The 26,772-nt window shown below is 34.4% G+C and overlaps 1 protein-coding gene across 1 annotated transcript in view; it reads left to right on the top strand.

Annotated features, from left to right (window-relative positions):
• The first annotated feature begins 23,658 nt into the window (after nucleotides 1-23,658).
• LOC139860395 (uncharacterized) overlaps nucleotides 23,659-26,772 on the top strand; it is a 96,436-nt gene continuing 93,322 nt past the window's right edge. The window contains exons 1-4 of the mRNA XM_071849158.1: nucleotides 23,659-23,808; nucleotides 23,953-24,063; nucleotides 24,223-24,493; nucleotides 24,613-24,819. Of these exons, the coding sequence (XP_071705259.1) occupies nucleotides 23,659-23,808; nucleotides 23,953-24,063; nucleotides 24,223-24,493; nucleotides 24,613-24,819 (739 nt within the window). The remainder of the gene's footprint in view (nucleotides 23,809-23,952; nucleotides 24,064-24,222; nucleotides 24,494-24,612; nucleotides 24,820-26,772) is intronic.

The following is a 26,772-nucleotide window of genomic DNA, read 5'->3' as shown; positions in this document are numbered from 1 at the left end:
TTTATAAAGGTAGTCATTTCAGTCGAAAGAACGACGTCTAAATGACCATTTTAGAAAACATACTTCCACTTTGAGTTTAACCATAATTTTTGGATATAGTTTCATGTTCATAATAAAAATAATTTTCTCAGAATAACAACTTTTAAATCAAAGTTTATCATAGTTTTTAATTAACTAACCCAAAACAGCCCGCGGTGTTACTACGACGGCGTAAATCCGATTTTACGGTGTTTTTCGTGTTTCCAGGTTTTAAATCATTAAGTTAGCATATCATATAGATATAGAACATGTGTTTAGTTGATTTTAAAAGTCAATTTAGAAGGATTAACTTTTGTTTGCGAACAAGTTTAGAATTAACTAAACTATGTTCTAGTGATTACAAGTTTAAACCTTCGAATAAGATAGCTTTATATGTATGAATCGAATGATGTTAAGAACATCATTACTACCTTAAGTTCATTGGATAAACCTACTGGAAAAGAGAAAAATGGATCTAGCTTCAACGGATCCTTGGATGGCTCGAAGTTCTTGAAGCAGAATCATGACACGAAAACAAGTTCAAGTAAGATCATCACTTGAAATAAGATTGTTATAGTTATAGAAATTGAACCAAAGTTTGAATATGATTATTACCTTGTATTAGAATGATAACCTACTGTAAGAAACAAAGATTTCTTGAGGTTGGATGATCACCTTACAAGATTGGAAGTGAGCTAGCAAACTTGAAAGTATTCTTGATTTTATGTAACTAGAACTTGTAGAATTTATGAAGAACACTTAGAACTTGAAGATAGAACTTGAGAGAGATCAATTAGATGAAGAAAATTGAAGAATGAAAGTGTTTGTAGGTGTTTTTAGTCGTTGGTGTATGGATTAGATATAAAGGATATGTAATTTTGTTTTCATGTAAATAAGTCATGAATGATTACTCATATTTTTGTAATTTTATGAGATATTTCATGCTAGTTGCCAAATGATGGTTCCCACATGTGTTAGGTGACTCACATGGGCTGCTAAGAGCTGATCATTGGAGTGTATATACCAATAGTACATACATCTAAAAGCTGTGTATTGTACGAGTACGAATACGGGTGCATACGAGTAGAATTGTTGATGAAACAGAACGAGGATGTAATTGTAAGCATTTTTGTTAAGTAGAAGTATTTTTATAAGTGTATTGAAGTCTTTAAAAAGTGTATAAATACATATTAAAACACTACATGTATATACATTTTAACTGAGTCGTTAAGTCATCGTTAGTCGTTACATGTAAGTGTTGTTTTGAAACCTTTAGGTTAACGATCTTGTTAAATGTTGTTAACCCAATGTTTATAATATCAAATGAGATTTTAAATTATTATATTATCATGATATTATCATGTATGAATATCTCCTAATATGATATATATACATTAAATGTCTTTACAACGATAATCGTTACATATATGTCTCGTTTAAAAATCATTAAGTTAGTAGTCTTGTTTTTACATATGTAGTTCATTGTTAATATACTTAATGATATGTTTACTTATCATAGTATCATGTTAACTATATATATATCCATATATATGTCATCATATTGTTTTTACAAGTTTTAACGTTCGTGAATCACCGGTCAACTTGGGTGGTCAATTGTCTATATGAAACATATTTCAATTAATCAAGTCTTAACAAGTTTGATTGCTTAACATGTTGGAAACATTTAATCATGTAAATATCAATCTCAATTAATATATATAAACATGGAAAAGTTGCAGTTTTTACACAATATCATACAAGCATGGACTCCAAATCTCGTCCTTATTTAAGTATGCGACAGCGGAAGCTCTTAATAATCACCTGATAATAAACATGCTTAAAACGTCAACAAAAATGTTGGTGAGTTATAGCTTTAACCTATATATATCAAATCATAATAATAGACCACAAGATTTCATATTTCAATACACATCCCATACATAGAGACAATTGAAATATGTTTATAATACAATTATTATGATATCCTTTATATCTAATGATAAAATGTCCCACTTTTAATACTCATATTATCTTGAATCAATCCACGACCCAGTGTATACGTATCTCAGTATTGATCACAACTCAAACTATATATATTTTGGAATCAACCTCAACCCTGTATAGCTAACTCCAATATTCACATATAGAGTGTCTATAGTTGTTCCGAAATATATATAGATGTGTCGACATGATAGGTCGAAACATTGTATACGTGTCTATGGTATCTCAAGATTATATAATATACAATACAAGTTGATTAAGTTATGGTTGGAATAGATTTGTTACCAATTTTCACGTAGCTAAAATGAGAAAAATTATCCAATCTTGTTTTACCCATAACTTCTTCATTTTAAATCCGTTTTGAGTGAATCAAATTGCTATGGTTTCATATTGAACTCTATTTTATGAATCTAAACAGAAAAAGTATAGGTTTATAGTTAGAAAAATAAGTTACAAGTCATTTTTGTAAAGGTAGTCATTTCAGTCGAAAGAACGACGTCTAGATGACCATTTTAGAAAACATACTTCCACTTTGAGTTTAACCATAATTTTTTGATATAGTTTCATGTTCATAATAAAAATCATTTTCTCAGAATAACAACTTTTAAATCAAAGTTTATCATAGTTTTTAATTAACTAACCCAAAACAGCCCGCGGTGTTACTACGACGGCGTAAATCCGGTTTTACGGTGTTTTTCGTGTTTCCAGGTTTTAAATCATTAAGTTAGCATATCATATAGATATAGAATATGTGTTTAGTTGATTTTAAAAGTCAAGTTAGAAGGATTAACTTTTGTTTGCGAACAAGTTTAGAATTAACTAAACTATGTTCTAGTGATTACAAGTTTAAACCTTCGAATAAGATAGCTTTATATATATGAATCGAATGATGTTATGAACATCATTACCACCTTAAGTTCCTTGGATAAACCTACTGGAAAAGAGAAAAATGGATCTAGCTTCAACGGATCCTTGGATGGGTCGAAGTTCTTGAAGCAGAATCATGACACGAAAACAAGTTCAAGTAAGATCATCACTTGAAATAAGATTGTTATAGTTATAGAAATTGAACCAAAGTTTGAATATGATTATTACCTTGTATTAGAATGATAACCTACTGTAAGAAACAAAGATTTCTTGAGGTTGGATGATCACCGTACAAGATTGGAAGTGAGCTAGCAAACTTGAAAGTATTCTTGATTTTATGTAACTAGAACTTGTAGAATTTATGAAGAACACTTAGAACTTGAAGATAGAACTTGAGAGAGATCAATTAGATGAATAAAATTGAAGAATGAAAGTGTTTGTAGGTGTTTTTGGTCGTTGGTGTATGGATTAGATATAAAGGATATGTAATTTTTTTTCATGTAAATAAGTCATGAATGATTACTCATATTTTTGTAATTTTATGAGATATTTCATGCTAGTTGCCAAATGATGGTTCCCACATGTGTTAGGTGACTCACATGGGCTGCTAATAGCTGATCATTGGAGTGTATATACCAATAGTACATACATCTAAAAGCTATGTATTGTACGAGTACGAATACGGGTGCATACGAGTAGAATTGTTGATGAAACTGAACGAGGATGTAATTGTAAGCATTTTTATTAAGTAGAAGTATTTTGATAAGTGTATTGAAGTCTTTCAAAAGTGTATAAATACATATTAAAACACTACATGTATATACATTTTAACTGAGTCGTTAAGTCATCGTTAGTCGTTACATGTAAGTGTTGTTTTGAAACCTTTAGGTTAACGATCTTGTTAAATGTTGTTAACCCAATGTTTATAATATCAAATGAGATTTTAAATTATTATATTATCATGATATTATCATGTATGAATATCTCTTAATATGATATATATACATTAAATGTCTTTACAACGATAATAGTTACATATATGTCTCGTTTAAAAATCATTAAGTTAGTAGTCTTGTTTTTACATATGTAGTTCATTGTTAATATACTTAATGATATTTTTACTTATCATAGTATCATGTTAACTATATATATATATCCATATATATGTCATCATATAGTTTTTACAAGTTTTAACGTTCGTGAATCACCGGTCAACTTGGGTGGTCAATTGTCTATATGAAACATATTTCAATTAATCAAGTCTTAACAAGTTTGATTGCTTAACATGTTGGAAACATTTAATCATGTAAATATCAATCTCAATTAATATATATAAACATGGAAAAGTTCGGGTCACTACAGTACCTACCCGTTAAATAAATTTCGTCCCGAAATTTTAAGCTGTTGAAGGTGTTGACGAATCTTCTGGAAATAGATGCGGGTATTTCTTCTTCATCTGATCTTCATGCTCCCAGGTGAACTCGGGTCCTCTACGAGCATTCCATCGAACCTTAACAATTGGTATCTTGTTTTGCTTAAGTCTTTTAACCTCACGATCCATTATTTCTACGGGTTCTTCGACGAATTGAAGTTTTTCGTTGATTTGGATTTCATCTAACGGAATAGTGAGATCTTCTTTAGCAAAACATTTCTTCAAATTCGAGACGTGGAAAGTGTTATGTACAGCCGCGAGTTGTTGAGGTAACTCAAGTCGGTAAGCTACTGGTCCGACACGATCAATAATCTTGAATGGTCCAATATACCTTGGATTTAATTTCCCTCGTTTACCAAATCAAACAACGCCTTTCTAAGGTGCAACTTTAAGCATGACCATCTCTAAAATTTCAAATTCTATATCTTTTCTTTTAATGTCAGCGTAGCTCTTTTGTCGACTTTGGGCGGTTTTCAACCGTTGTTGAATTTGGATGATCTTCTCGGTAGTTTCTTGTATAATCTCTGGACCCGTAATCTGTCTATCCCCCACTTCACTCCAACAAATCGGAGACCTGCACTTTCTACCATAAAGTGCTTCAAACGGCGCCATCTCAATGATTGAATGGTAGCTGTTGTTGTAGGAAAATTCTGCTAACGGTAGATGTTGATGCCAACTGTTTCCGAAATCAATAACAAATGCTCGTAGCATGTCTTCAAGGGTTTGTATCCCTTTCGCTCTGCCCATCAGTTTGTGGATGATAGGCAGTACTCATGTCTAGACGAGTTCCTAATGCTTGCTGTAATGTCTGCCAGAATCTTGAAATAAATCTGCCATCCCTATCAGAGATAATAGAGATTGGTATTCCATGTCTGGAGACGACTTCCTTCAAATACAGTCGTGCTAACTTCTCCATCTTGTCATCTTCTCTTATTGGCAGGAAGTGTGCTGATTTGGTGAGACGATCAACTATTACCCAAATAGTATCAAAACCACTTGCAGTCCTTGGCAATTTAGTGATGAAATCCATGGTAATGTTTTCCCATTTCCATTTCGGGATTTCGGGTTGTTGAAGTAGACCTGATGGTTTCTGATGCTCAGCTTTGACCTTAGAACACATCAAACATTCTCCTACGTATTTAGCAACATCGGCTTTCATACCCGGCCACCAAAAATGTTTCTTGAGATCCTTGTACATCTTCCCCGTTCCAGGATGTATTGAGTATCTGGTTTTATGAGCTTCTCTAAGTACCATTTCTCTCATATCTCCAAATTTTGGTACCCAAATCCTTTCAGCCCTATACCGGGTTCCGTCTTTCCGAATATTAAGATGCTTCTCCGATCCTTTGGGTATTTCATCCTTTAAATTTCCCTCTTTTAAAACTCCTTGTTGCGCCTCCTTTATTTGAGTAGTAAGGTTATTATGAATCATTATATTCATAGATTTTACTCGAATGGGTTCTCTGTCCTTCCTACTCAAGGCATCGGCTACCACATTTGCCTTCCCCGGGTGGTAACGAATCTCAAAGTCGTAATCATTCAATAATTCAATCCACCTACACTGCCTCATATTCAGTTGTTTCTGATTAAATATGTGTTAAAGACTTTTGTGGTCGGTATATATAATACTTATGACCCCATATAAGTAGTGCCTCCAAGTCTTTAATGCAAAAACAACCGCTCCTAATTCCAAATCATGCGTCGTATAATTTTGTTCGTGAATCTTCAATTGTCTAGACGCATAAGCAATCAACTTCGTTCGTTGCATTAATACACAACCGAGACCTTGCTTTGATGTGTCACAATAAATCACAAAATCATCATTCCCTTCAGGCAATGACAATATAGGTGCCGTAGTTAGCTTTTTCTTCAATAACTGAAACGCTTTCTCTTGTTCATCATTCCATTCAAATTTCTTCCCTTTATGCGTTAATGCAGTCAAGGGTTTTGCTATTCTGGAAAAGTCTTGGATGAACCTTCTGTAGTAACCAGCTAGTCCTAAAAACTGGCGTATGTGTTTCGGAGTTTTCGGAGTTTCCCACTTTTCAACAGTTTCTATCTTTGCCGGATCCACCTTAATACCTTCTTTGTTCACTATGTGACCGAGGAATTGAACTTCTTCCAACCAAAATGCACACTTTGAAAACTTAGCGTACAATTCTTCCTTCCTCAATACTTCTAACACCTTTCTCAAATGTTCACCGTGTTCTTGGTCATTCTTTGAGTAAATAAGTATGTCATCAATGAAAACAATGACAAACTTGTCAAGGTATGGTCCACACACTCGGTTCATAAGGTCCATGAACACAGCTGGTGCATTAGTTAAACCAAATGGCATGACCATAAACTCGTAATGATCGTAACGTGTTCTGAAAGCAGTCTTTGGAATATCATCTTCTTTCACCCGCATTTGATGATACCCGGAACGTAAGTCAATCTTTGAATAAATAGACGAGCCTTGTAGTTGATCAAATAAGTCGTCGATTCTCGGTAGTGGGTAGCGGTTCTTGATGGTAAGTTTGTTCAACTCTCGGTAGTCGATACACAACCTGAATGTACCATCTTTCTTCTTGACAAACAAAACAGGAGCTCCCCACGGTGATGTGCTTGGTCGAATGAAACCACGCTCTAAAAGTTCTTGTAATTGGCTTTGCAGTTCTTTCATCTCGCTGGGTGCGAGTCTGTAAGGAGCACGAGCTATTGGTGCAGCTCCTGGTACAAGATCTATTTGAAATTTAACGGATCGATGTGGGGGTAATCCCGGTAATTCTTTCGGAAATACATCGGGAAATTCTTTTGCAATGGGAACATCATTGATGCTCTTTTCTTCAGTTTGTACTTTCTCGACGTGTTGAGGTTGATCGAGTTCTCGACGTGTACATCGAGTTCTCTATTGGTGCAGTAATGATCGAGTTCTCTATACAGGGTTGAGGTTGATTCTATAATAATATATATACTTTGAGTTGTGATCGAGTCTGAGACGTATACGGGTCACGACACGTATTAATTAATTCAAATATTATATATATGAATTATTGGATTGTCGACTGTGGACTATCGACTGTGGACTAATAACATTGGACAATTAAAATGAATTAAAATATTGATTATAACATATGAAACTAAACAATTCTTCAAGTTGCCACTTGATTTTGTCTTAAACATCATTTGTATCTTCACGATTACATTCTGCGTTCAAACCTTTCATGATTCTTGAAAACACCTCAATCGAGAGGATGAACCAATCGCACTTCATTTACGGGAGAAAAGATTGATGCATATAGTTATGCACCTGAAAACACTCAGAACCTGAGTAAACGTTTAACACGTAGCTATGCTAATTCCTTTAGCGTTGTTATTACCCAAAATAACTTTGCAATCCCTTTCCAAATTAGCAAATTTTGTCACAGCTTCAGCGAGCCAACTTTGACTTTTCATTCAAAACAACCTTATTATACCTTCGATATATACACATGCTCTTTTATTGTTACCAGGGAACCTTTCATATTCCACCATATTACCATCAGCGTTTAGTCATCTAAAAACACAATTCTCCTGAAACCACCTCGGATTAATAACTGATGACTCAGATATCATAGCATTAAATGCAGAGGAAATAGAAAAATGGTAGATGGTCTAAACGGCCAAAAGTTTGATGATAAAGAAAGTAGTGTTAAGGAACGCTCGATAGAAAATTGGATATTGAAAAACAGATTGAGCTACCCATGAAGGAGACCAAAGACAAATACAAGGACCAAATCCTATATTCGAAGGATTCAGGTAATTCTGGATCCGTTGAAATCTTTAGAGAATATCTTGCTCCGAAGTCATGTTAAAATCTTGCGGAAAATCTTTCCCCATCAACCATCGAACTTAAAAATTCCAAAATATCATCATCAATATCTTCGATATTTCTGAGGATATTTTCATAAATATTCTCGTCCGAAATTATATACCTCTTCGTGCTTTCTGTGTATCATTATATTGGAAACATTCAAGAGGAAATTTGGTACCGAAAAGCAGATTATGCGAAACTAAGAATAAAGTCGTGGACAAATCACAAAGAATAAGTTTGACTTCAAAGAATCCAAATGATTCAATGTCTGCTAAAGTCTTTAGTGAATATCTTGCTCCTTACTCTAGACCCTTGCGGACAATAGTTTCTATCATCCTCTGATCTTAGATATTCCGAGATATCATCGTATCTTTCATTATAAATATCCTCCATATTTCTAAAGATATTTTTATAATTATTCTTATCTGAAATCATCAATCTCTTTGTGTTATCAGTGTTACATTATATAGAAACTGTTAGTTTCTATATTCTGTAAACTTTCGAGCTTAGAATATGAATGTTATTGAAGTGATGTTGGGAACTGATGCATGAGTTAGTATAATATAATGACACTTGATCAACGTGATTATATTACAGTAAGTCATGCTGAGTTCTAATGAAACGTGATGATTCACAGACCATAACGTCATCATGTGTCATGTTACATAACTCTTTCATTCTACATAACCTCCGAACATATCAAGAAGAATATATTCTTGATAGTTCTATCTTATGTAATTTTGATAAATTTGAAAATCAAATCGTGCTATCACGTTCCACCATGCTTAGAACATTATAATCATTTGAAACTCTATATCTAAGGATTCTGGATCATTGTTCGTTTGACTTGGAGTCGGGAAGAGAAAACAAGAACATGGAGCTTCGAAAAATAAAGGAAAATACAAAGTCAATCACAAACATAGAAATTACAAACCGTGTATATCAATATTTATCGCAACATAAAGACACGGGAGAATTAAAAACATTATAATCCCGAGGGCGAAGTAGAAGAAAACAGATTCCTCCGATGGTAATTGGAAAAGGTAGAATTTATAGTGGAGATATCAGACAGAGTAATCGAGGCAGATCACCGTATTTAATTATAGAGATCTTAATTCACTGAAGAATCAAATCTTTTAGATTTCGAAGATTTTCTTTAAATTCCTTGAATTCCGGAATTCAATCGCGACTACGTCAAAAGTTATGGAAAAATCTCCATTCCTTCATCTCAATCTTTTGTGATAGCTTCATTCATACGCTTCGATTAATCGAATCATTTTATCCACATTACTCAATGATGATAAAACTCTAATTATCAACTCATATTCGTCATGAAAACACATTTATTATTAGCCATGACCACCTCACTCAAATTTCGGGACGAAATTTCTTTAACGGGTAGGTACTGTAGTGACCCGGAAATTTCCGATCAAACTTAAAACTTTAATCTTTATATGTTTCCGACACGATAAGCAAAGTCTGTAATGTTGAGTCTTAAAATCTTTGGACTGTTTACATAGATTCATTTGACCTTCGACTATTTTCGACGATTCACGAACAATTATGGTTAATAAATATGTATATATATAAATATATGGGTATAAATAATAATGGGAAATAAAAAAAAAATTATTACAAACTAATCAATAGAATTAAATATATAAAATATTATATAATATAATAATGTTGTTATTAAAAAGAATCTATATATATAAACATATATGCTAACTATACATAATTATTATTATATGTATATTGTATATATATATAAAGATATAAATATTATGTGTTGAAATTTATAATATCTATTTCTATTATGGAAACATTATAGTAAATAGATATATAATAATAATTATATATAACATTATTAATGAATTCATATTTACATATATAATGTACAAAATAACAAGTTAAAAATGTAATAGTAATGACAAATTATATTATTACTATTTTCATTATTATTAATATTATTATTAGTAATATTAATATATGTTAAATATTAAAATTTTAATAAATTTAAGATCATGATTATCAAAATAAACAATTAAAAATAAATATTACTATAAGGATGATTAAAGATTATTAACTAGATGTAATTTAAAATATAGTTAGTTATTTTGATTAATTATTATAAAATGTTATTAATGGTATAAAAATTTATGCTTATTATTTCAAAACATTCTAATTTCATACAGGTTATTATATAAGCATATAATTAAAGACAAGTTGTATATATAAAATAGATAATTATACAGATATTTATAAAAAATACAATTATATAAACAAAATTATATAAAATAGATAATTACGTACAAACTGGGACCTGAGTTTGTTTCACGTACCTCTCAAACTGTAACCTGATTTGTTTTATCCCTAATCCAATTCCACAAACGAATATTAATGCAGAGTTAGTCAAGATTGCTGTTAACCTTTTCAATTTAATTATTTATTTATTTTTTCTTCCTTCTGGATGAATTTTTCTATATGAAATATATATACATATTGATCACTCAGTTGTTAAAACGATCCATTTAATTTTCCTCATTCCTTAATAAACTTTAACAGCGAATGGATGATTTTAGCTGTTAAAAATAAACAGATTTTTTTTACTCGTACGTCCCTGTTATATAACTTTTTACTCATAATTCGATTTCAAACGATTTTTAAAATTGTAATAATGTAAAATCAAGATTTTAATTTTTTTTTTATCACGACTGCAGTAGCAGCTCGTTTATTTTTTTTTTTGTTGCTTTCTGTCCAATTAAAACAATTGATATGGAATATTTATGATTTCGTTAATGTGTTTACATCATGGTTGTGATGATTTGAAAAATATTTGGATGATACGGTTTGGGTTTGGAACGAAGAAGATGAAGTAGATAAACAGGAATATGGATACGAGTTAAATATATATGGGTCTTAGAATATAACAGAAAAACGAAACTGGATAGATGGTTAAGGGAGTGTTCGGTTAAGCGACTGGTCTCGGGTTCGATCCTAGCGTGGAGCAACAATTTTTTTTAAAGACTTCTAAGGTAGATTTTAATACCAAAAATGATTATTATTATATTTATTATCATATTCATTATTATTGTTATTATTATTATAATTATTGTTGTTAATATTATCATTGTTAATATTAGTTACTATTAACACTACTAGTATTATGAATATTAAAAATATTATAATTTGTATTGTTAACATAAGTTATAAATAATATAACTATTATTACCATTATTATTATTATTATTATTATTATTATTATTATTATTATTATTATTATTATTATTATTATTATTATTATTATTATTATTACAAAGTATTAGTATTATTAATATTGGGTATTATCAATATTATTGTTACTATGAAAATAATAATAACTTGATATGTTTTAATGATAAAGAATATTTGAATGATATGAGTATTACTAGTATTATTATCATACAAATGTTTATTAGTATTATTATGATGATGAAATTAATATGAATTATTATCATTTTTGTAAATATTAGTATTAATATCTTTTTATAAATAGTAGAATTGTAATATTGGCATAAATAATATTATTAACACAAGTATTACTATTAATATCACTAATATCATTACTATGATTCTTATTATAATCATTATTATAAGTAATGTTATCATTAACATTACCATTATAATCAAATACAACTTTAATTTACTATATTATTAGGTATATACAAAATATATTTAAAAGTAATATTACATATAAGTATGAATATATTATATTAAAAATCTTTATATAAATGTTCATATATAACAAATTAGGTATTTTCAGTATATATAACTGTATAAATAATAATCATTTTCAAATATATATACAAATTAAATAAATAATATATAAAGATATAGTATATGAAATTGTTCGATTACGATTATATGTATTAATAAATATATAAATGATATAGGTTCGTGAATCCGAGGCCAACCCTGCATTGTTCAGTTGTTCAAAATAGTTATATGTATTTTTACTACAAAATACATTAGGTGAGTTTCATTATTCCCTTTTTATATATATTTTTGGGACTGAGAATACATGCGCTGCTTTTATAAATGCTTTACGAAATAGACACAAGTGATCGAAACTACATTCTATGGTTGGATTATTAAACCGGATATGCCCCTTATTAAGTCTGGTAATCTAAGAATTAGGGAACAGACACCCTAATTGACGCGAATCCTAAAGATAGATCTATCGGGCCCAACAAGCCCCATCCAAAGTACCGGATGTTTTAGTACTTCGAAATTTATATCATGTCCGAAGGAGGATCTCGGAATGATGGGGATATTCTAATATGTATATTGTTAATGTCGATTACCAGGTGTTCACCATATGAATGATTTTTGTCTCTATGTATGGGACGTATGCTTATGAGAAATAGAAATATGAAATCTTGTGGTCTATTAAAATTATGAAATGGTTATTTATGTTAAACTAATAAACTCACCAACCTTTTGGTTGACACTTTAAAGCATGTTTATTCTCAGGTACGAAAGAAATCTTCCGCTGTGCATTTGCTCATTTTAAAGATATTACTTGGAGTCATTCATGACATATTTCAAAAGATGTTGCATTCGAGTCGTTGATTTCATCAAGATTATTATTAAGGCATTTATAGTTTAAATATATTATGAAATGGTATGCATGTCGTCAACTTTCAATATAAATGAAAGTTTGTCTTCTAAAAATGAATGCAATGTTTGTAAAATGTATCATATAGAGGTCAAGTACCTCGCGATGTAATCAACTATTGTGAATCGTTTGTAATCGATATGAACTTTGTCCGGATGGATTAGGACGGGTCCTTTCAGGTAGATTGTGCTCGGTTTGTTGTCTTTTGAGTTGTTTATAGTCAGTTTGTTAGATTTGGCTTACTGTATCGGTTCTTGTAATTGTTTTTGGTCCGCGATCGTTTTATTGATCCGGTTGCTCAAGGCTCGGGTTTAATTAGCTTTTACTCTTTGGTTAGTGTTAGAGATCGTTTACTATTTTCAAACCTTGCAAAGTTTGTATTTATCGATGAAATTTTTTATTATAATGTTATTGTTATTTTAGGAAAAAAAATTAACCATCTTTTTAAAATGCATTTGATGATGTTGCAAACATGTAACCCACATTGATTGTCATGATCAATTTTCAAAGATTCATTAACCTAGTATGTTATTGTACACATTTTCTATTCACATAAATATAATCAATAATTATTAATATTAATGTATATAATCATAATAATTATAATTATATATAATATATCATTAACATAATCAAAATAACCCATTGTATTGCAATTAAAATACTATATATCTATAAGTTCTAATAAATTTCTAAAATGATAACATCATAAATAAACTTTTTTTTTCATTAAAACAAATCAAAAAGAAAACAGAAAAAAAAATTTAAACAACTTAGGTAACATCATTAATCATGTAATTTACAATTAAAAATACAATCTTTACAATTATATTGGTTTCACTCGGTCATAAGCTTTTTTTTTTTTTTCAAATCAAAATAACCCTAGAAAGCTGCTTCTTCTTCTTTTTAGCAGCTTCTTCTTCTTTGTAACAACCCAACCCGTTAACCAACCAAAAAAGCGGAATAAAAAAAAAATTTTAAACTGGACAGAAGGGTGCGTGGCGCGCACCACTGCCTGTGCGCGGCGCGCACAAGGCCTGTGACAGTTCTGATCAAAATGTCCATTTTTCGCGAAAAGATCTTCGACTTCCCGACACTTTTAGACCAAACGCTTTTCACAACTACTTATATTAGTTAACACTAACACGTTCCAATAATAAAATGAGTTTTACGAGACCGGGCCCACATCGGCCGTTTTACGACTTTCGTACAAAATACAAGTTTCGACCACATGATTTTTAACACAAAATAAAGACCGAGCATGGCGATTGGGGATACGCTACCCAATCCTAATCCATCCAAAAGCAAGATCTTCTAAAGCAACTATGCGAGTCCACTAGTCCCCGTTTACCCGAGCCACCGCATCCATGCAATCTATAAAAATGTCAACAACGAGAGGGTAAGCTAATGCTTAGTGAATGATAATATACTACATACATATATATGCATAAAATGGACACGCCACGAAATAACAAATACCGCATACCGAAGCATCCATATATAAGGCACTACATTAAGCATACCGTACGATCTCTAAGCAACGAGCTAAAGATACAACAACAATTATAAGTTCACCAACGACGATGTGAACCACGCCAAATAGCTACACCCGGAGGGTTAGCTACAACACAACAATACATTAATATATAACAATATAAACGAACAAGGTTAACACCTTAACCCAATACCGGGAACCAAATACCACAATGAAGATTGGCCGAACTACACGAGCCTTAGTAATCCGAAATCACACGAGATTACTATCTTCACAACATCGAGGTTGGCCGAACTACACGAGCCTTAGTAATCCGAAACCACACGAGATTACTACCTCAATAAGATGACCGAACTACACGAGTCACCATGAATCCGAACTACACGAGATTCATTTTGATAAGATGACCGAACTACACGCGTCATCGTGAATCCGAACTACACGCTATTCACTTCTCCAACTCAAACCCACGGTCACGGGATTATAAAATCCACCACATCGGGGTTATCCACAACCACATCACAATACATGTGATAACGTACACACAAGTGTACACCTCGCCAAAAGGAGGTCAACCAAAACGCACAACCGTGCTAATTGGACTCATACCAAAGTCCATCGAATCCAACTATATGTGAAGTGAGCTTTATAACCGAGAACCACTTCACCAGACCCGCACCCATCCTACACATACATATGCACATAGGATATTAACACTCACCTTGTCGCCTTGATGAATGCTTCCAAGTAATCCGCACCTCGCCAATGGAAAGTACCTATTCCATTATCACAAATTCAACAACACACTTAGATTGGATTTACAAACCAACCCAATTTGACACTTAGTGCAAATTCGACCCAAATGCACTTCCAAGTACAAACCGCGCCCAAATTTAACCAATAATCACTAACACAAGTGAGAATGGTCCTAACACGCCAATTAAACCCGAACACAAGTGTTAAACACTTACAAATCTCCAAATTGCCCATAAACCCTAATTTTGACCCAAAGTCAAAACTAGTCAACCAAATAACCCTAAATGGGTTTCAATACTTCCATAATCACTAACTTAAGTGATTAAACCCAATTTCAAGTCCTAATCATGGTCAATTAGTTCACCAACCCAAAATCCACCAACAATAACAACAAACCCGATTACTAGCATCACTAAACTCACTCCAAGAGTTTAAATGGGTTTCTAATCAATTTAAGTTCAAACCCTAACTTGATTATCAAAATCAAACAATGAAATTCGGAGTTAGAACTTACCACAACCACCAAAACGTAGCTAGGAACGAGGTGAACAACTTTAAAACCCGAGACTTTGACCAATTCAAGCTCCTTCTTCTCCAAAACCCCAAATCTCTCTCTAGAAATCTCCCTCTCTCTCTAGAATGATTTGAGAGTGTTAATGGATGTGAAATGTGATCCAAAATTGAATCTAACCAGCTGATATGGCTTCACATCCGACCTCAAGTGAAAAGACCAAAAAGCCCCTCATTAAACCCAAAATAGAAAAAACAAAATTCTGTCGCTGGGCTTGTGCGCGGAGCGCACCCATGGGTGTGCGCGGCGCGCACCCATGTCTGGGCAGAATCTGAGCTTTGTTTAATTACACAATGCTTCTTGCACTTTATGTAGCATAATTACACTTCCGTATAATAAATATTAGGGTCTTACAACTCTCCCCTACTTAGAATCGATCACGTCCTCGTGATCCTCGTCACTTAACCAAACGGACCACACTCCACTGTCCTCAAACATAAGTCCCAACCGACTTTCCCTAGGCAAGTCTTCCGAATGAATCACCATTAACAACGAAATCGTCACCCGCGATTTATCAAATCCACAATCCGAGCACTAAAACCATGCTCATTCCCCAACATCGGGAAAAATCAACCAATCTCGTACCGAGATATCAATCCCTTAGCGTACCCTTACCGAGTACAACACTAAAAAGCAACCAAGTCTCAACCTAAGGTCAACAACCCGAACGATGAAGACCGAACCAAACGAATCCTTACGGATAACACCAAACATTAGACATCCCTGGTAGTGCGCAATACGACCAAAACGCAACTACCGTAACATCATAAAGCAAACGGCTAAAACCGATAGCGCCCAAAACGACTATGGAAACGCAAATCCCAAGGTGTACCAAATCAACTATCGTCACACCCGTAGCAACATGTGAGCGAAACACGGCTAATGCGTCACTAAACATACAACATGGTCCTCACGACCCCACCATCAGTGTATCAAACAACCGATAGATCAAACAACACGGTCCTTACGACCCCACCATTGGTGTATAAAACAACCAATAGATCAAACATCCAGGTCCTTACGACCCCACCATCGGTGTATAAAACAACCAACGGATCACGCAACACACGAAGGCTGGCCGAAAACACACGCGCCTTAGTGAATCCGAACTACACGCGACTCACTACCTTCACTACAACAACAAACGGGAATGGCCGAACTACACGCGTCATAGTGAATCCGAACTACACGAGAGTCACTATCCCAGAGGAATGACCGAACTACACGAGTCATTTGTGAATCCGAACTACACGAGACTCACTCCTCAATACAATGACCGAAACCACACGAGTCATTTGTGAATCCGAACTACACGAGATTCACTTCCACAACATCGAGGTTGGCCGAACTACACGAGCCTTAGTAATCTGAAACCACACGAGATTACTACCTCAATAAGATGACCGAACTACACGAGTCACCATGAATCCGAACTACACGAGATTCATTCCGATAAGATGACCGAACTACACGCGTCATCGTGAATCCGAAAACACACGCGATCCACAACCATGATGAAGTCAGCGGACCCGAAGATCATGCTTCACCAATCTCAACACCGGATGAAGTCAGCGGACCCGAAGATCATGCTTCACCGATATAACACCACGCTCATGATGAAGTCAGCGGACCCCGAAAGTCATGCTCCACCAATCACGTACTCCCATGATGAAGTCAGCGGACCCTAAAGATCATGCTTCATCAATCAACCATACCATAATGAAGTCAGCGGACCCCGAAGGTCATGCTTCATTAATCACAATACCATGATGAAGTCAGCGAACTCCGAAAGTCATGCTTCATCAATCAACAATACCACGATGAAGTCAGCGGACCCGAAGGTCATGCTTCATCAATCACATATGTACCTTTGGCCTCAAACAACGAGTAGTGCAACATCGCGCTCTGCTACACTATAGTGAACCCTAGCGGACCACTAACCATCCATAATCGAGCAAGAACCACCTATATCAAACATAGGTACCGAACAATAATTCTCTAAAAGAGAACCCGACACACACCTCCCTTAACCGAAGGATTTCACCTTGCTCGCCAAACACGTCCATTATCTCTCAACGAGATTCACCAACTTACCACCTCGGTGATAATTTACAAATCCCAAACCATAAGGACAATTTATCCGAAATTGTACTCTACTACATATCGACCAAAAATTTCCGGATCTACCAAAAGTATCATCCGAAATCTCCCACCAAAGCCTCCTCGTGCGGGAGTGTAACTCCCCCACTTGGAATTACGTTCCAATGTCACAACTCGTACAACCGCACAATGCTTCCAAAGGTAGACTTTACCAATAATTGGGCTCACACGACCCATCACTACATCTTGCTCCAACCTTGAGCACACGAAGGATTTTAACCAATCCTTAAACACTTTGAACGAAAAGTGTACCGAAACACAATCGGAGTCGAACACCACGCTAGTAGGTATAAAAGAGGCACCTAATGTCGCGTCACGTAGACTCCTTTACCAACATACATCGAGATCAAACACTCGATCTTTTTCGGGTTCCAATCCACCCAACGAAACTCATGGTTCATCAACTTCAACACGAACGCGAACACGCGCTTAACAATCGAACACCAAAACCCACTTCCATGGTTTGGTAGAAACATTTCCCAAATACTAAGGAATGCTTGGTTGCACCAAGTCCTACGCCCTTCGCCCGTCAATCAAACATCAACATATGGTACTTCCATTAGGAACGTCACCCATAGCATAACATGCACAACAAAGGCATACAACTCAAACTCAAACGGCATTTAATAAATAATCAAAGGACATATTTATTAAAACGAAACGTACCTTAACGTCTCCTTGCCGCACCCGTCCCCGCTAACTTGGGACATTCCAACTTACGATGTCCTTCTTTTTGGCAATTGAAGCACACCATACCATCACCCTTTGGTACCGAACATTCCCAAGACTTGTGACCCCTCACGCCACAATTGTAACATCTAGCTGCACTAGAGTCTGACATACCCGTTCGCGTACCACCCGTGCTCACACTCAGACCCTTAGCCCTCTTACTCGGAGCACCATAAGAAACGACCCTTCGCTCACTTGAAGGTTCACCCTTTTTCGATCGTGAATACGACTCGAAACCTCTAGCCAAGTCGAATAATTCCGAAAACGATTTCGCTTGACCCCGACTAATTTTACTTTTCAAGTCATCATTCAAGGTCCGATAGAAATCCCCCATCAACAAACGATCATTCCCCAAATACTCCGGATAAAAACGAGCCTTCGCCATAAAGGTCGTCTTGAGAGTACTCAAATCCATAGATCCTTGTCGCAAATTTCGCAACTCATTACGCAATTCCCACAAATCGGCCGAAGTCCAGAACTCCTCGAAGAATTCCTCCTTAAAGTCGTCCCACGATAAAGCCATAAACGTCACGCCACCGACAAGATCAATCTTACCATCCAACCAATCCCTTGCCCTACCCCGCAACAAACTCGTAGCGAGTCTCGTCTTTCTCTCAGGAGGGCAATCAATAGTACGGAAACACCCTTCGACGTCCGAAATCCAAGTTGTGCTTATCAAAGGATCCGGTTTTCCGTCGTACATCGGGGGTTTAGTCCTCACGAAGCTCTTAAGACAACGCTCCATTTCGCTACTACTTTGAAGTTCGGAATACTTCCTATCCATTTCTTCTCGAAACGCACTCATTTGCTCCGCAACGGCGGCCGCAACTCTAGCGTTAAACTCCAAATCGTTCGTCTCGATCCCACTTCCCGTCGCCATTCTAAGGAATGCAAAGCGATTAGATCACGAACGTATAAAACCACACACACAACACCGGCCCATCTTGCTAAACACTCGTCGTACATCACTTGTTAGACACGATTTGCACCCGTAATAAGGTTTGCAAGTCCTTATTACGCACACACGCCGCATCAACTCGTTAGTACAACAACCGCCTCTTTCGATGATATAAACAAACACAAACAGAATTCTACGCGATATAAACACACGCGAGAATTACACCACAACACAAATAATATATTAATAATATCCGCATTACTAATATAAATGTTAGTCCACCTACAATCAAGGCACTAACTATAACTCATTCCGACCCGTAATCCTACAAGTCTTGCAACAAATTAAGCACACACAAAATTCTAAGTCTAGGCACCTATCTCAAGTCACCTAAATCCCTTAGACCATGCTCTGATACCACTTGTAACAACCCAACCCGTTAACCAACCAAAAACGCGGAATAAAAAAAAAATTTAAACTGGACAGAAGGGTGTGCGGCGCGCACCACTGACTGTGCGCGGCGCACACAAGGCCTGTGACAGTTCTGATCAAAATGTCCATTTTTCGCGAAAAGATCTTCGACTTCCTGACACTTTTAGACCAAACGCTTTTCACAACAATTTATATTAGTTAAAACTAACACGTTCCAATAATAAAATGAGTTTTACGAGACCGGGCCCACATCGGCCGTTTTACGACTTTCGTACAAAATACAAGTTTCGGCCACATGATTTTTAACACAAAATAAAGACCGAGCATGGCGATTGGGGATACGCTACCCAATCCTAATCCATCCAAAAGCAAGATCTTCTAAAGCAACTATGCGAGTCCACTAGTCCCCGTTTACCCGAGCCACCGCATCCATGCAATCTATAAAAATGTCAACAACGAGAGGGTAAGCTAATGCTTAGTGAATGATAATATACTACATACATATATATGCATAAAATGGACACGCCACGAAATAACAAATACCGCATACCGAAGCATCCATATATAAGGCACTACATTAAGCATACCGTACGATCTCTAAGCAATGAGCTAAAGATACAACAACAATTATAAGTTCACCAACGACGATGTGAACCACGCCAAATAGCTACACCCGGAGGGTTAGCTACAACACAACAATACATTAATATATAACAATATAAACGAACAAGGTTAACACCTTAACCCAATACCGAGAACCAAATACCACAATGAAGATTGGCCGAACTACACGAGCCTTAGTAATCCGAAACCACACGAGATTACTATCTTCACAACATCGAGGTTGGCCGAACTACACGAGCCTTAGTAATCCGAAACCACACGAGATTACTACCTCAATAAGATCACCGAACTACACGAGTCACCATGAATTCGAACTACACGAGATTCATTTTGATAAGATGACCGAACTACACGCGTCATCGTGAATCCGAACTACACGCGATTCACTTCTCCAACTCAAACCCACGGTCACGGGATTATAAAATCCACCACATCGGGGTTATCCACAACCACATCACAATACATGTGATAACGTACACATAAGTGTACACCTTGCCAAAAGGAGGTCAACCAAAACGCACAACCGTGCCAATTGGACTCATACCAAAGTCCATCGAATCCACCTATATGTGAAGTGAGCTCTATAACCGAGAACCACTTCACCCGACCCGCACCCATCCTACACATACATATGCACATAGGATATTAACACTCACCTTGTCGCCTTGATGAATGCTTCCAAGTAATCCGCACCTCGCCAATGGAAAATACCTATTCCATTATCACAAATTCAACAACTCACTTAGATTGGATTTACAAACCAACCCAATTTGACACTTAGTGCAAATTCGACCCAAATGCACTTCCAAGTACAAACTGCGCCCAAAATTAACCAATAATCACTAACACAAGTGAGAATGGTCCTAACACGCCAATTAAACCCGAACACAAGTGTTAAACACTTACAAATCTCCAAATTGCCCATAAACCCTAATTTTGACCCAAAGTCAAAACTAGTCAACCAAATAACCCTAAATGGGTTTCAATACTTCCATAATCACTAACTTAAGTGATTAAACCCAATTTCAAGTCCTAATCATGGCCAATTAGTTCACCAACCCAAAATCCACCAACAATAACAACAAACCCGATTACTAGCATCACTAAACTCACTCCAAGAGTTTAAATGGGTTTCTCATCAATTTAAGTTCAAACCCTAACTTGATTATCAAAATCAAACAATGAAATTCGGAGTTAGAACTTACCACAACCACCAAAACATAGCTAGGAACGAGGTAAACAACTTTAAAACCCGAGACTTTGACCAATTCAAGCTCCTTCTTCTCCAAAACCCCAAATCTCTCTCTAGAAATCTCCTTCTCTCTCTAGAATGATTTGAGAGTGTTAATGGATGTGAAATGTGATCCAAAATTGAATCTAACCAGCTGATATGGCTTCACATCCAGCCTCAAGTGAAAAGACCAAAAAGCCCCTCATTAAACCCAAAATAGAAAAAACAGAATTCTGTCGCTGGGCTCGTGCGCGGCGCGCACCCATGTCTGGGCAGAATCTGAGCTTTGTTTAATTACACAATGCTTCCTGCACTTTATGTAGCATAATTACACTTCCGTATAATAAATATTAGGGTCTTACATTCTTCCTTTCAGATCAGGGTTTATTTTCTCCAAATAATTTAGGGTTTATGTGTTGTTACTCGATTATTACTTACAATCTTCGCTTTCTGTGATTTTATTGTCTAAGATTGCATATGACCTTCTTCTTTCCATGTTTTCAATCTCATCTGCTTTTAGTTTTAATAAAGTAATCATTTTCATTTGTTTAGGTTCAATTTGTTACACTCTTTAATTAAATCTCTATGTATTACTCAATTTCATGCATCGCTACATGTTAAACACGTTAAATTTCTAACAGCAGGTGATAAATTTTCAGGTTTCGGCTAATATATACATTCAGGAGAACGTATATTTATTGGTCTTAAAAGCCTGGCAAAATCGAAAAAGGTATGAACACTCAAAAGGAGAAACAATGGCTGATCAATTGTTAATCCAACACCTCAACACCATCCATGAAACCTCTCAGGTTCTTTTTCTTTTACTATAAATCGTTTTTTTTCTTCTAGATTTTGGATTCAACACTACCATCATCGTTTCAAAAAGTAAGCTGGAATGATGACGTCATCAAATTGGGTGAACAACTTTATAAATGGGCCACTACTTGAAATCTTTTTCTCTCTTTATCATGTCTAGTTTTTGAAGCTTGATTCCGTGTATGTGTGTGTGTGTGTGTATATATATATATATATATATATATATATATATATATATATATATATATATTATATACATACATATATATAAAGCGCATCCCTTTAATCCTATGTGTCACTCTCTCATTAAACTGAATTAAATTAATCCTACGTGTCACTCTCTTATAAATCTGAAATAAATTAATCCTACGTGTGATTCTATTAATCAATCCTAACCAAATACAAAATCCTACGTGTCGTTTTATTATTAAAAAAATCAATTAAATAAACCAAATACAAAATCCTACGTGTCGTTTTATTATTAAAAAAATCAATTAAATAATTAACTAAATCTTAAAAAGATTACATAATTTAATATATAAAATAAAAAATAAAATAATTCAGAATCATTATCAAATCAATCTCGTTTGTATTTTAGGGTTTATCTCACTAAATAATTCAGATTCAGAATCATTATCAAATCAATCCCGTTTGTATTTTAGGCTTTATCTCACTCCCTCTGAACAATTTCCTCCTTCAATCTTCAAATTTCAATTTTACTAAACAATCAATCACATCACAACTACGATTAATGTTTGCCATTCCTTTGCATTTCGATTTTGTAAGCTGGAGGTTATGGATTATATGGTCAAAGGTAATTTCAATTCCCTACTTTTTCTATGCACAATAGTTTAATGTATACGGAGTAATGCTATACAAACTCCAAATTTAATCATGCTCCAAATTTAATTCCAGATATAATCATGATTTATTGAAAATTAATTAAATTCGTATTCCACAAGTAATCCTTTTTCCCTAAGGATCGTATTCCACAAGAATTCCGTTTTCCCTAAGGATTACTCCCGTTTTCTGTTTTGCCATCTTATAAATACACGTTAATAACCTACGTTTGTAAATACGTAAACAATATCCTCTTTAACTACATTCTTCTTTTTTTTTTCTGTTGTTCCTATCTAATGGGTTCCAATATGCTATTCATCCGAGACATAACTCCAAAAAAAGTTAACTTTTCAATCAGGGTTAAGGTTATGAAGATACAGATTATGAATGGAAAAGAGTATGATTTCGGTAAAGATACCATGGAGTTAATAGTTTTTGTTGAACAGGTAACAAATTTTATACAAATTTTATGCTATTAATATTTATGTCATTTAAATTGTGTAACATATTAATCATTATTTCAATTTCAGTGCGTTAATTGTTTATTTTATTCAATTGTTATCTTCACATATAACTAACTCCTTTTACAGGGTGATAGGATTGGTGTTAATATTAGACATATGCTAAAGCCAAAGTTTGAAAGTGCTTTGAGAGAGCACCATCATTACATTCTTCGGAATGTAGCTGTAGTTGACAACCCAGTCAGATATAGATCAATTCACTGGAATCATGAAACTAAGCTAATGTTCACTCACAAATCAACTATTATTCCCTTTGAATCATCTTAGTGGACTGGACCGGAAGGGTTCAATTTTATTCAGTTTAGTGATCTATTTTATCTCCGGATTTTGTTGAATAAGGTGAAAGGTCCTACTTCATATCAAGATATTCGGACAGTAAATGGTAAGGTATGTTCTACTTTCAAAGATGCGTGCTATGAAATGGGATTATTAGATGATGATCAGGAATACATCGACGGTATCAAGGAGGCCAGTGCTTGGGGTTCTGGAAATTTTGTCCGATCTTTATTTGCACAATTACTTGTATCTAATAGTATGAGTAGACCTGAAGTCGTATTCGAAAACTCTTTTCAGTATTTGTCTGTCGACATTATTCATCACCAGCTTTCAGGTATCGTTATATTTATTATTTTATATTTTATATTATTTAAAATTATATGATATATTATATTATTTATCTTATCCGTCTACTTACACATAATAATTTACATACAATCTCAATTAACGCAGGCATAGAACCAACCAAAGAAATGTTACAAAACCTTACTTTGCATGAAATCGAGAAGATACTACAACGAAATGGTAGTACTTTAAAGAGTTTCACTTCCATGCCGTACCCATCTTCAATTGGTTTGAATTTGTCTGATAATCCTCTTATTATAGACGAACTATCATACAACATGTCAGCTCTAGCATCTGAACATTCCGAGCTTATTGGTAAATTAACGGAAGAAAAAAAAACGCATATGTGACGCCCCGTAGTAAATCATCGTGTACGGACCATCAACAACAGGATCATTACAAGGTCAAACACTATATGCTATTTCAAAATACGTTTGCATTCATGATAAAAGGTGACGTCATAAGGAACGTCAAGTGTTTTACAACCAATAGTATGCTTCTACGAATAGCAAGCATGAATAAATGTATGTGACCCTTAGGTCGTTACAAAACATAGTTTCAAATGTATTAAAGTTTGAATGCAAGATAAACAGTTCATGCGGTGATAACACTAGATCAGCGGGTGTCTATGGCAAGACTAGTACACAGCGGAAGCTGAAATGTCCCGTTCTTATTGATTAAAAACGTTCCATATTAATTGATTTCGTTGCAAGGTTTTGACCTCTATATGAGACGTTTTTCAAAGACTGCATTCATTTTAAAACAAACCATAACCTTTATTTCATCAATAAAGGTTTAAAAAGCTTTACGTAGATAATCAAATAATGATAATCTAAAATATCCTGTTTACACACGACCATTACATAATGGTTTACAATACAAATATGTTACAACAAAATAAGTTTCTTGAATGCAGTTTTTACACAATATCATACAAGCATGGACTCCAAATCTCGTCCTTATTTAAGTATGCGACAGCGGAAGCTCTTAATAATCACCTGAGAATAAACATGCTTAAAACGTCAACAAAAATGTTGGTGAGTTATAGGTTTAACCTATATATATCAAATCATAATAATAGACCACAAGATTTCATATTTCAATACACATCCCATACATAGAGATAAAAGTCATTCATATGGTGAACACCTGGTAACCGACATTAACAAGATGCATATATAAGAATATCCCCATCATTCCGGGACACCCTTCGGATATGATATAAATTTCGAAGTACTAAAGCATCCGGTACTTTGGATGGGGTTTGTTAGGCCCAATAGATCTATCTTTAGGATTCGCGTCAATTAGGGTGTCTGTTCCCTAATTCTTAGATTACCAGACTTAATAAAAAGGGGCATATTCGATTTCGATAATTCAACCATAGAATGTAGTTTCACTTACTTGTGTCTATTTTGTAAATCATTTATAAAACCTGCATGTATTCTCATCCCAAAAATATTAGATTTTAAAAGTGGGACTATAACTCACTTTCACAGATTTTTACTTCGTCGGGAAGTAAGACTTGGCCACTGGTTGATTCACAAACCTATAACAATATATACATATATATCAAAGTATGTTCAAAATATATTTACAACACTTTTAATATATTTTGATGTTTTAAGTTTATTAAGTCAGCTGTCCTCGTTAGTAACCTACAACTAGTTGTCCACAGTTAGATGTACAGAAATAAATCGATAAATATTATCTTGAATCAATCCACGACCCAGTGTATACGTATCTCAGTATTGATCACAACTCAAACTATATATATTTTGGAATCAACCTCAACTCTGTATAGCTAACTCCAACATTCACATATAGAGTGTCTATGGTTGTTCCGAAATATATATAGATGTGTCGACATGATAGGTCGAAACATTGTATACGTGTCTATGGTATCTCAAGATTACATAATATACAATACAAGTTGATTAAGTTATGGTTGGAATAGATTTGTTACCAATTTTCACGTAGCTAAAATGAGAAAAATTATCCAATCTTGTTTTACCCATAACTTCTTCATTTTAAATCCGTTTTGAGTGAATCAAATTGCTATGGTTTCATACTGAACTCTATTTTATGAATCTAAACAGAAAAATTATAGGTTTATAGTCGGAAAAATAAGTTACAAGTCATTTTTATAAAGGTAGTCATTTCAGTCGAAAGAACGACGTCTAGATGACCATTTTAGAAAACATACTTCCACTTTGAGTTTAACCATAATTTTTGGATATAGTTTCATGTTCATAATAAAAATAATTTTCT

This window comes from Rutidosis leptorrhynchoides, chromosome 7, assembly GCF_046630445.1.
Source record: "Rutidosis leptorrhynchoides isolate AG116_Rl617_1_P2 chromosome 7, CSIRO_AGI_Rlap_v1, whole genome shotgun sequence".
Classification (NCBI taxonomy): domain Eukaryota; kingdom Viridiplantae; phylum Streptophyta; class Magnoliopsida; order Asterales; family Asteraceae; genus Rutidosis; species Rutidosis leptorrhynchoides.
This window is presented reverse-complemented; position numbering and strand designations above follow the sequence as displayed.